Source organism: Simochromis diagramma, unplaced genomic scaffold, assembly GCF_900408965.1.
Source record: "Simochromis diagramma unplaced genomic scaffold, fSimDia1.1 OVJJ01000802.1, whole genome shotgun sequence".
Taxonomy (NCBI): domain Eukaryota; kingdom Metazoa; phylum Chordata; class Actinopteri; order Cichliformes; family Cichlidae; genus Simochromis; species Simochromis diagramma.
Genome location: NW_024387492.1, coordinates 17,920,238 through 17,933,095, shown reverse-complemented (window position 1 = coordinate 17,933,095; position 12,858 = coordinate 17,920,238). Strand labels below are relative to the sequence as shown.

The 12,858-nt window shown below is 40.3% G+C and overlaps 1 protein-coding gene across 1 annotated transcript in view; it reads right to left on the bottom strand.

The window, feature by feature from the left end:
• Positions 1 to 10,993, bottom strand: part of LOC120725257 (exostosin-1) — a 289,966-nt gene extending 278,973 nt beyond the window's left edge. Inside the window, exons 1-3 of the mRNA XM_040018049.1 lie at positions 10,384 to 10,993; positions 9,126 to 9,728; positions 7,345 to 8,096 (exon numbers count right to left, since the gene is read on the bottom strand). Of these exons, the coding sequence (XP_039873983.1) occupies positions 7,345 to 8,096; positions 9,126 to 9,422 (1,049 nt within the window). The 5' untranslated portion in view covers positions 9,423 to 9,728; positions 10,384 to 10,993. The remainder of the gene's footprint in view (positions 1 to 7,344; positions 8,097 to 9,125; positions 9,729 to 10,383) is intronic.
• Between the last annotated feature and the right edge of the window lie 1,865 nt (positions 10,994 to 12,858).

The following is a 12,858-nucleotide window of genomic DNA, read 5'->3' as shown; positions in this document are numbered from 1 at the left end:
GTTAGTTATACAAAAACACAATTGCTGGCAAGTTATGCAAATATTTAAAATTGCAGAAGTAAATGATAAAGAAAAAACTATTCAGGTAGGGGGGAAAACAATTAACTTAATTTAGAAGAAAAAAAGTTTTATTGGCCTCATTTTTTATATTTTCTTGTAAAAATAACTCTAATTCCTTTAGAGAAACATGGGATCCCACAGTTTCAGCACTTTTAATTAATGAGAAAATAAAACGTAACTGGCAGTTTAACACTTCAGCATATACTGTGTATTTTTTTGTGTGCTCCAGCCTGGCATTCCTCTCGGCCGGTGCAATCCTCATACTCAACAAATCATACAGAAATGCCAGCCCACAGTCCCTCCCCCGAACTCAACATTTTCCAATTCTCATCCATTCTTCACTGTGTTAATCTGCACAGATGATAAATTTGTGGTTGCAGTAGGCCAGTTCTCACCAAACACACACACACACATACACACACACAACCCGTTTAATGTGCAGCTTGGCCACTGATTTAGCTAGGTGTATTTGAGAGTTTAAAAATATGTTGTCACAATGTCAGATTTCTTCATTCAAAGATAAAAATGATGGAGTAGACAGAAGCAGAGGAAATGTGATAATTCTGTTCATAAACTGAAACTCAGACTTGAAGAAATTCAACAAACTGAATCTGTACGTGATATTTTTGACAGTAAGTTAACCATTTATGATTTTTTTAAGCTTGTGTGAGATTACTAGACAGTTAAAACATGTGCACGTTGCATAGTTTGCAGTGTTGTGATAAAATTTGGAATAATGGACTAATGTAGCCTGATGGAGAGAGCCTATGCTGTCCTTGTTCACTGAAAGGTTAAAGTATCACTTATCAATTTGAATTGAAGATAAAATATTCCCAAGTGTCTCTTAGCAAGTTCCACTTTCATGCTATAGGTAGGCATAGAAAAAAAAAGAAAAGAAAACACCCATGCTAGCACGGTAGATGTAACAGTTAAATGTGCAAGAGCAGTAAACCAGCATTTGAACAGGTCATGTGATAACTTAGTCTGTCCTCAATGAAAACAAGCCCACTGGAGCTCACAATACAATCAATTTTGGAGTTACTTTTAAGGTGAGTCATTCTTTCTTTTTTCAGCACTACGCTGGATTTCAAGGTTTCCCAAACTGCCAATTTCAACTTTTACCACCGCCAATCGAGACAAAACAAGAGAGGAGGTTATGAGCAGGAAGGAAAAAAATGAAACAACATATTTATGGCTTGAACAGGTCACCTCGCATCACATCTGGCTAGCCTCCACACTACTCTTTCTTTCCTTTCCTGTTTTGATCCTGTAAGCTATCATCAAAGATGTGACAGTGATCTGGATTAAACATTTAATCTGCTTTTCTGTAAATTAAGCCCTGAGCCTATGATATCAAATTGTCTTTGGGGAGACTCTTCTGTATAGCAAAGCTCTAATTGGTTCAGCTGGCTGTTATCTATGTACAGTAAAACAGCGTGAGTTCAATCTGGTGCCGCTCAGAGGGAGGTGAGATTTCTATCTATCCCCTTCATTCACAGCTTAATTCAATTGGAGGGCAATTATCGACCGCCCCAAGGCTTCAAGATCCTCATTGGTTTCTGTTCCCATCAGGGAGTCTCGCAGTGTAGGATCCCCCCTGACTGCACTGGGTGATGTCTGTATCGATGTGCTGTGTGTAAGACACCAGAGGAAGCAGCAGCAAACAGGCAGGAAGGCGCTCTCAGTCACAACCTCGAGAATCAAAAGATTCTTAAGCTGGATTCATCTGACTTGTTTAACAGCATGAAGCTTTTAACAGCAAACTTTTATCCTTTTGGAATAAGAATCATCAAACTTACCACATGACAGATTTTGCCACAGACACCCAGAAAATAAAAACAAGCTCAAAAATTCATTAAACAAAAATCTAAATATCAACAAAACCAACTAGCCTACAGTTAATTTTTTCGTTCCCATTTTGTTTTCTTCAGTGAGCCAGAAATCGGAGCCATGTTTTTAGTTAACATGATCTGGAATGGCACCTGTAACAATGAAAAGTGATTAAATTTGGCCCATCTACCCTCTGACTTCATGTTTTTGTGCATCCCTGGACTAGTTTCAGCACTGCTGCTGTTGACTCATTGCTCAAGACCGCAAACAACCACAAACATAAACATCTGTGTCAAACTGACCTGCCTTATCAATTTAGTCCTCTGGGTCAGACTGTCCCTAAATGCAGAGTTCGACATCCTCTCAAAAATAAAACTGAGCAAAAACATTGAAGTGGCACTGGTGATTTACTTTTTGGACAAAATATTCTTAATGCAAACTTTGCACACCTTAGGTCTGACTCGCACAGGCACAGAGACCTGCTGCAAACCCCATGGAAACCTATAGTTCCAAGGGACAAATGTTGGCGAGTACTTTGAGAAGAATTTGGAAATAAAACCTAATTCCAAACCTGCATATTGATTGCAATAGAAGGTCCCAGCTTCTGTAAAAATCTACTAGTTAACTATGAAAATTTAAAAAGTGTGATGCAAACTACAAACTAAGAGCTCTTTTCTTTTTTTCCTTTACTTTTTTGGAGTTTCACAAGTGATTCGTAAGTAGTCCTGCAGTTTGTATTAATGAGACAGTACAGGACAGCAAGCCCTCACCAACGAGTCAGGCAATTCACATTTTTACCAAGGAACCAGTAGTTACCACCAGTCCAGAAGTCCAAAAGACGACCACATTGAAGGGTGGATTTGCCAAATTTTAGTCAGACATATTTATTCTTATGGGTGTAGTCCTAAACTCTTTGATCACACCTTGCATTTTTGAATATTTTGGCTAACTGGATCCATTTAAAAAGAGAACCGTGTGAATATGGTCATTTATACAAGAGAAATGGTGTTATTAACACAGAATCTAATGTTCACATTAGGGCTGTGTGATATGACCAAAATCTCATATCCCGATATCAAGACATCTATCGTCCGATAACGATATAAATCACAAAAATTTAACATTTTCTGTAACTTCTATGAATCTCAGGCAGCTCGACTTGCGTGAAGTGTTTCCAGCTGCGCGTCGTGTACCTGGAGTCCAGTGTTTTAACCGATGCATGAAACGATACATTTTTAGACATAAGTTGTAACAGCCGCTGTTTTCTTTGTGAGTATTTATTACACGCCGTGCTGCGGGGAAAAGCCTGTTCTAACGTTTTAAGGTTTATTTTTTAGCACCTGACGGCTCTTTTTTTGCTTCTCATCTGTAAATACTTTGCATCTTTCACGTGATTCTGTTTATTTTGAAAAGTCTCAACAGGATCTTGAGCTTTATTGTGAAAGGTTTATGTGGAAAATAAACAAGCGGACACGCGGTGGTTTTACCGTCACTGTTGCTAACGACAATGCATAAAAACAGGCGCTTGTCCGTCCGTCCGTAGTGTGGTTATATTAAATATAAGAGAAAGAGAGAACTTTAAGAAATTAATATAGCCACTACAGTGACCATCAAAACGATGAAAAAAATATTGCCGTAAACAGTTTATTTTGTGACACCACGAAACAAACGATAGACGTTTTTATATCGTCATCCGATATATATCGTTATATCGAACAGCCCTAGTTCACATCCTTGCATTCAGATCTCAGTCTACAAAGAGTATGGACACATTTCTTTACTAAAGTTTGAGTTTCTCCAGCTTTAAATAAAAATGGAAGTATTTAGAATTTTTGCATGATCAAAATAATTATCATATTCTGTAATATTTGCTGGATTAAGCCAATTTAGGTTACGTAACACACCTTTATTCAAACCCTTTGTTTGTTGTATTTATTGTATTTAAGTCTGTGCTCCATATGTTTTTCACTAATGAGACAAAAGTCTCTAAATGCGTTGTTGTCAATTATTAGTCCAAGTGCTCAGTCTGGATAGTCTTAAATAATTTCTGCACAGAAAAAAAAAACAACAGTGGCTAAACAGACTGTACAAGCTGCATACTTGTAGTTTTCCCACAGCGTGCTAGAATTTACCATCAACCATCAATTTCTTAAACAGCAAAGTACACATGAAGCAGAGCTCTACATACCATCTCATGTGTCTCATCTGACAAAGTAAGTTCCCCTTCACACTTAATCACTTTTATTATTAGTAAGACAGACACCAAGCTTTAAAGTTCCTTAAAATGTCTTGTTAAGTCAAATTACGAGAAAGAAGAACAAAAGAGCACCTTAGAGCAGAACATTTGGTATTTAATAACAGCCTGATATCACACCGAGACTGAGAAAATGATTAATGTACTATTTAATTAGTGAGGCAGGCTTATAAGCACTTTCTGTTCAGGAGCATATGGATTATTGCCTTTTGTGCTTTATTCAGCATTGAGTACATGGTGGATTTCTTTTCGAGTACCTTTAACATGCATTATGTTATTGTTTTTTCTTCCCTAAAAGCTGCTCATAAAGCCACTAGTTTTACCAGCCAGCTTCATTAAATCAACACATTTTCATGAACAAGTTCAAGTTAAATAAAAGTCTTAATGTACTCTTGTATTGTATTGTCTAGATTCCTCTGAAGCAACAATCCTCCTACCACACAACACACCTACAGGAAAATGTTCCAATACATAATAAATGAAGTGACTATTAAAGACAAACGGGGCTTTCAGCGAACACAGTGGTCACGTATACCATTTCCAATTTGTTATTCTTATTTTCTGAGATAGTTTTATATTTTGTCTGCATTCTAGAGACATGTGTTCTCAGCATGCCGTCAGCTGCTGATAAAGTATTGGTACAGGCCTGTGAAGCAACAAGAAATGTGATCCTGTACCACTGATTACAGTCATTGCACCTTCAGAAACACACCGCAGTCCATTAGCAGTGGGACACTGACAGATTTTTCTTTTGCTGTGCTGGCTTTGTACTGCAGCACATTCGATTTGAAATGAAAGAGAAACCGAGGGGTTCATCTATTGACTTTTCATATACAACCTCCAACTTCAGATAGTGAAATGTTTCCAGTAAATAAAAATATACCAAGCGATGTCAACAGTGAATGTTTTAGAGGATTTTTATGCTGGATCAGAGGACCACACACACACTCCATGGAGAAAAGGACTGAGCCACCTAAACATTACATCTGCAGGAGCTGCTCAGCAATAGAAACTCATGACATGAAGGTCCCAGCTTTTATGTTATATAATATATGTTAATGGCAGTTAATCTGCAGTTTATTCTATTGCAGTACCTTGCTTGTATTCAGTGAGCTCTTTCGACTCACTCTTTCACAAATGTTTGTGAAAGCAGACTGCATGGAGAGATGCTTGATTTTATATATCTGTAGCAACGGGATTAAGAACACCTGAGTTCAGAGATTAAGAGGTGTGGCCTAATCATTTTGCCCAATATAATATATATAGGGTCATTGGTGGTGACAAAGACACATCAAATTATTGCCCTCTTTCTCCATTTGTGTTTTAGCATCTTTCACCGTGTTGTTTGGATTTTAAACAGCAAACAGCTTAACAGGTTTGCTACAGAAGATGTCCATTTTCCAGCAAACTCAGTAGTCACCTTTGTAGCATTAAACTCCAATTAGACGTTTGAAAGTAGCTCCTGAACATAGGAGAGCATGTAGCTGCTAAATACACTTATTATTTTGAGAGTCCCAGCAAATTTATACTTAAATGTATGCCGTTGATACGTTGTAACAGCAAACCCCTCTAAATTAACCCGTGTTACAACCTGTCTGGAAATGTAACTTGTGATTGGCCTGTTCAATACCTCTGATTGCTCCTGTGCATTTCCCGATAATGTTTTGGTGTTGTTTTGGAAGATCAGTGAGAAAACAACAATCATTGCTTCAATATAAGGACTCACTGATGTCAGCATTTTATTCGTTTCCATCTTAGCTGGGACTGCATAAAAAGCACAATCACAAGTTAATTAACACATAAAACACCATGCATGAATGCTGGCAAGCGTGTCAGCCACTTACGTCGATTACAGAGTAGGCTCTGCGAACACTCACAACAGAAGTCGAAATCAGCCGTTAGGCCACAGTGAAACCACATCTAAAAACAATTCAGTTGTTATACTTCTCGCTGTGACTGTGAAACTTGTTTCTGTTCTCACTAAGTGGCCAAAACATATCAGTAATGTATTGATGGTCTTACAAGCGAAGTATTAGCAGATTTCCCAGAAGTGGATTCAGAGTAGTCCTAATGAAGGCCACTGAATAAAGTTTATAGTCTGCAAGAAACCCTGAATTCACTATGAGTGAAATCAGATTTTCAGACCAAGTTTCAACATTAAACCCATTACAACCTTAACTGTATGTGAGGGACCATTGGAACATTTTATTTAAGAAAAGAAAAAGTCCAAACTACTGTTCTTGATTGAACAATGTCTCAGATGCAATATTTGCTGACTCCTCTGTATGCAGATTCTTACTGTAAAATTTAAGCTGCTGTTTGACAGCACTGAGCTTTCCTTCGGACCTCGACAATTTCTAAACCTAAAATATGCAACAGATGACTCGGACTAACAAAGTGAGACGAGTCAAGAATGGTGCTGTTTCACTGTTTCACTCTAAGTGCAATGGAGTCTCTTCTTTCAGCTGTCAGCTCAAGCTAAAACTTTCAAAAGGTGAACTTCTCGGCTCAGATCGCTTTTCTCTCGACCAACTGCTGAGCTGACAAAAACTTTCCATCTTTCAGCCGATGCTTCTCTGCTCTCCTGCTCCTCTCTCTCTCCTTCACACACGCACGTTACACAAACCTGCACAAATACCCTCACTTTTCTGTACCATTTTGTCTCATGAGCACAGCGACACTGAAGCTCAACTCCCATGGCAATTGTGAAGTATGTGCATGAAAGCATCCAACCTGTTTAATTCAAATAAAGAAGAAGTGCTTCAGGCACAGCAGCCCCCAATGCTCAACATTGTGAAGAAGGAGAGTTTACAGCCAGTAAACCAAATTTGGAAAGATTGACAGTACTAACATGCAAACTCCAACACAACAAGCACTTGTGAGGAGTTGTAATGATCCACAAACTCGCTGCATTTGAAATAACCAGCAGCAAGAAGCAGCTGATAATGAGATAGCATCACAACTTACTTCTTCTAAAGTGTGTGCTAGCTGATCTGTTTCAAAACACAATAAGCACTGCATTAACAGATGAAAATATCCAAGTCTGCAAGGACATTACAGTCTAAAGGTGAGAACCTCTTTGCATGGAATGCTAATGCACGGAGCACGAAAAGCATTCCGACCAAGAAATCGACTTTTAAAGATTTCAAAGCCACTTAAAACTACAAAAAGGTGAAAGAAACATCACAAATCAATCTTACTTTGAGTAGTCTTCATTATCTCTGTCACAGCGTGAGTCCTTATGTTTCTCCCAGTCTTTGCCATGTTTACATGTCGTCAGCAGAATAATATCTTCCCCATTGTGGATGTGATACAAAGCATTCCTGGTCTCCGAACCTATACCAGTTAAGTACCTTTTCCCTTTGAAAACCAGCTGGTACTTCCTGGAAGGTGGTGCATCGTTAAGTGTCAGATAACCTATGCCCCCTCCTTTTAGCGGATGATCCTTTGAGAATAGAGGGATGGAAATATCATAGTTAGGTCGGAAGTTGACAACATCTGCACTGGCCTTGGCCAGCATGGCCTGTCCCACCTCAAAGCCCAAATCCTCAGTGTAGTCCGGCCAAGTCCCAGAGTAAAGGTTGAATATGAGGTGATTTCTGCCATCGTTCCACGTGGGCAGGTTCTGGATACGCGATCTAATGTTTTGGACGTACTGCACTGAGAGCTGGTCCCTGTCCAATGTGTCCACAGCTAAAATAAAGAGACAGGCCCTCAAAGGGTCTGTGGTGTGGAACCGGGACTCTTCAATGGAGGTCAAGATCTTCTTGTAGGTCTCTGAGATCTCGCTGCCTCTCTGTTGAGGGTAGATGTAAACCTTGAATCCCGACTGGCAGCGAGCAAAGTCAAAGCAGGTTTCCATGCGGCAGCGCTTGTTCTTGTAGATGTTGTCACGGATCGCCCGTCGTTCACGAGGGGAGGTGTGCTGATGATGGAGCTGAGGGGTGTCCTCCTGTATCCACAGAAACAAATGTATCTGTTAACATCACACCAATGTTTGTGCAGTACAGTCAACTCTCCATTAAAACAAATTCCAAAAAAAACCCAGAAACGAATAAATAGTTTGCACTCAAAACTGCATCTCTGACCTGATGGGATTTCTAGGTAGTGACGCTTTTAAAAGTTGTCTCCTGCTGAAAACTGCTTTTGAAAATTCATGGCTGGAAACTGCTCCCTCATCAGTACTGACTGGCCTGTTGCATTACTTGCAATCCTGAATTCTTCAGCTGGTAATTTGTGCTTGATTTCCCCAAAGCAATGGTGCTTAGCCATCTATGCTTGTAATCCCTTAAAGCAAACTAATGTCTATGCACAATAACTTGCATATCTGCTTAGACAGCAGTATGTGAAAAGAAACAAAGTAAAGCAGTGTAGTTGGATATGCAGAAAAGCCACAACGTGACACGCTGCATTGATACCATGAATTGGTACTCACTTTGCAATATCCACAGCATTTTTCCCCTTAATTCTGAATATCGCTGTAACTTCCTTGAATTTAAAATTCTTTTTAAAGTGTTTTTGCCTTCCTAAAAGTTTCCTCTCTCTTCACTTCTTTCTATAACACCTACCACCGCCAACGCTTAACACTAGGCTATTTTCAGCATGAATGCCTGGTAAGAGCTCAGCCAAACAGAGATGTTTCGTTTTCAGTTATTTTGATTTGAATGAAAGAATCTTTTTTCACTGGTAGAGAAAATACTAAAAAAAAAAAAACAACATCATTGTGTTATCATCATCATCATTACATAATTCCCCATAGGGATCAATAAAGTATTGTGATTCTGATCTTGTGACCCCCCCTTACAGCTTACAATCACAAAAGCTTTGAAACCATCCTCCTTAACTCAGTTTTACTTTTCTGTCCTGTTGTTGGACTTTCATTTTGATCACTAAATGCTTATAAATTGGACTTTTTCACTTCTTTTTGTTTTTACTTAAAGAGCTTTCATTGTTTCTTTTCTTATAAATCGTTCCAGTCTACCTCCTGCTCTCCTCCCTCCAAATACGGCTCCAGCAGCTTGGTCGACTCCGGCCAGTGTCTGGGTGGTCTGGATGGATTTCTCTGGGGCAATGGCTGGGGCTGGTAGTACACTTCCTTACTTTGGCGGTAGTACTGGTATTCTTGTTGGTGGTACTGATGATACAGGGGGTACTGGGGAAACTGATGATACTGGTATGGCTGCTGTTGGAACTCCCCAATTTGCAGACCCCACAGATATATGAGGAAGAGAAGACCGGCCCCCACAGACACGAGCAGGTACCTCTTCTTGGCCTGCATGTGTGCTGTAGGGGGAGGAAAAGGAGGAGGTGGTGGGTCTGGGGAGGGAAGAGAGGAGAATAGGGTGGAGGTTCACAATAAAACGAGGTGGGCAGCGGGTGTGAGAATAGTGATGGAGCTGAAAAAGGATCAACTTAGAGATTAAAATAAAACAAGTATTAATAAAAGGGAGTAAAAGCCTTGACAAAAGGATGCCAAAAGAAAGCAGGGAAACGGGGACGAGGAAATGACGAGGAGAGGGGTTGCAGGGAGGTAGATGCAGGTCAGCTCTCTACCCACAACTCGGCATTTTGGGTTTTGGCGTCACTAAAAGAAAACATAAATAGAAAATTATCAATGAAATAAGATATCGGACTTTCTGAGACAAATAAACATTTTTTTAAATAAATAATTGATACAATATTGCACGGAAAAAAATCAGAATAACAGCGTAGAAGCTCTGTGAGAAATGTTAAACCGTATCTGAGCACCTTTACTCAACACAATACATGTCATAAATACACAAAAATCTGCCTAAAGACACGGCATTAAAATAATAAAAGCCCAAGCTGATTTGTACACGTTAATTTTGACGATCTGTTTTGATATTTAACTTTTTCAAAAAGTTTTTGTTTTTTGCTAAATGTGACATGGACGGCTCAGTAGCGCTTCTGACTTTCTTAAACAGTATGCAGAGCCCGGTGTTCGCTTAAAAACTGAATTGACTGATAACGGTGGCTGTTTCGACATCATCGTCACAGCGCAGGGTGTCTCGTTAGGGGCGAAAGAGTGTCGCTTGATGACAGGTTCGCCACTAAAATGCAGCATTTCTGAAGGGAGTTTGCAGCGAGCTACACGTTCAACACATGGGCTGTTTTTGCCAGGAAAACCACCTCTATTATTAACTCTTTAGGAATTTCTACCTTACAAATTATATTTCATAACTCTTTAGTAAGCGTAATTCCTAATTGAATCCTCTCACCTGTTTGTATAGAACACCTGTGGTTCCAGGAAGTGTCCGCTGCTCTCCCCTCCAGCCCGTGGAGGAATATCCACTTCGGAAACACATTCTTCATGAACCCTCGAACTGTAAATCCATTAGCAAATGACACGCTATGTTGAAACCACGTGCGGAAGGAAATTCACAGAGATCCACGGTGCGCTGCCTTCATGTTCCGCCGCGTCCCAGTCACAAACTTTCCGCGAGACAGGACCACAGTCCCGGCGGAAAACACAACACAGCGACCTGTGAACGCGATAGGTTCCCACGGTGAGAATTCAAATGCACACTCATCTGCCAGAAGAGCCGCGATCACAACGACAGCATCCATCCAGAATTAAGTCGGTTAAACAAGGCGCGTGCATCTCCAATCAGCATAAGCCATGCCCCCCTCTCTCAAAAACCCACAGCAAGAGAAGACCCAAACTTTGAAATTGAAATCCACATCCCCCCTCTGTGCGCTGCCGCTCACAGTCAGAAATGAGCAGAAATCATCATCATCCCAGGTAAGTTAAGGAGACGCCGGCGCACCTGATCTGGAGAGATGCGTATCAATAAAATCCTTTCAGGAGCGTCTTCGACCGGCGGGAGCGTTTCTCTATGGAGTAAAGCAAATGGATCAAATAAGCATCACAAGAGAGCACTGATGTTCTTCTGGGCTATCAAAACGAGAATACGGGGTTCCAGTAGCATTTCCATCCTCACGTTTCCATCCTGAAATCCTCAACTGGATCCGAGCTGCGGCACCGTACAGCATCCAGCAGCAGCAGCAGCGCTGATAAGCCAGACAGTAGCAGGCTGGCAGACTTGGGGGGGATCGGAGTATGCACGGGGAGTCTGTTTGCTCCGATAAGGTGCAGGAGCCCGCCATAATTCAGGATCTCCCAGTTTGCATTTGTAAATGTGTTTGTATCTGGTTAATGGAGCGTGCAACAAAAACACAAGACGTCCCAAGAAATTACTGAAATCACAGATCACGGGGAAGTCCCAGAGGTGCACTCACAGGACCTCTGGGTCATTCCTGCTTTCATTTTACAAATCAAACTCCATTCAGAAAACTGCAAATGTTGGACTTTAAAAAGTTGTAAAACACGACTTGTTGCAATAGTACAGTTTAACCATGTGGGATGCATGTCTTTTACATCTTGTAGTTGTTTCAGCCAACGTCACTGAGTTCTGTTTAGCGCTCATTTATTATATTTTGACGACACGCTGAAATTGCAGGCAGTAATTTGAGGAGTCTGTGCGAGTTTACGCTATACCTGTGCATCTTAAGGTTAAGATAGCGTATAAAAATCGTGCAGGGATTAGTTACGTCTCGGTGTTTTGCAAACATGAGAACTTTTAATTAACTCGTGGAATCGCTCAGTGAGTCCAATATTGGGCCCAATTATTCAACTTTGACCATCTGGACCACTAATCTATGTGTCTGGCGCTTAATTCATGTTGCTGCTTAAATTTGTATCGATGCAACTGATGGAATAAAATTAATTTGCAAAGGATCTAAATAGATGTCATTATCTCATAAATTAGGGTTATACAGATGTTGTGAAGCCGCAACGCCACAAATGGTTGGTGCAGCAAACAGCGCCATCTTGTGGCAATTTATTTCAGCCTACATTTTTAAAAGCAGCTCCAGGTCTGTGTTATTCATATAAATCTGGCAAAAATGTAGAACTTTGTAATGATAAAAACCAAATAACTGGACCTTCTCGGGACCAAACAGTACTGGAAGGGAAGTGAGCTTTTTACAGTGAGGCATGTCAAACAGGTTTTTCAAAATAATAGCTCAAACTATTGCCGTTTTGGAACATAAATGGACCGTGTTGAAAGGAGCATCTACGCTGCAGAGGCTCTGCATACCGATTTTCAAAGCTGTGCCAGACTCCTTCAGGCAGGAAGAGGCACATGTCTGACAAATAATTTAGCTATAACTGCATATGGCACTTTAATATTAATCCACACTCCCTCTGATGCTGAGCGGTGATAGAGACATTTATGTAGAAGTCGTGGAAGAACAGAGAGAGCATAATGCAGTAAACATCTCTCTCTTGCATCTTCTGCTGTGCATGCTGCAATATGCATCAGGTATTCAGACTTTTACTTTTCATTTCTTTGGTAAATTTATATTTCTTAGCTCTTACATTTTCTTAAAGTGCTCAAAGTTTAGTGGTCAGAGGGGTTTGCGGATTTTACTCTTAGATTTGATCAGTTCTTTTTTTCCCCCCTTCTTCATGTTCCCCATTAATTGAAGTGTATAGAAAAATTCAGATGAGCCCCTCTTTTCTCTCAACAGCCTCTAAAGCCGTCACTAAACACTTTGTCATTGATGCACCTTTATGGGATTTTCCTGCTCTGTGGACCCTTCCCATGACTTGTGAGCTGTATGAATCCTGGATCTCAAATGTGCAGAGAATGGGAAACCCTTTCAGGTGGTAACTTATCTGAGAACTTGAA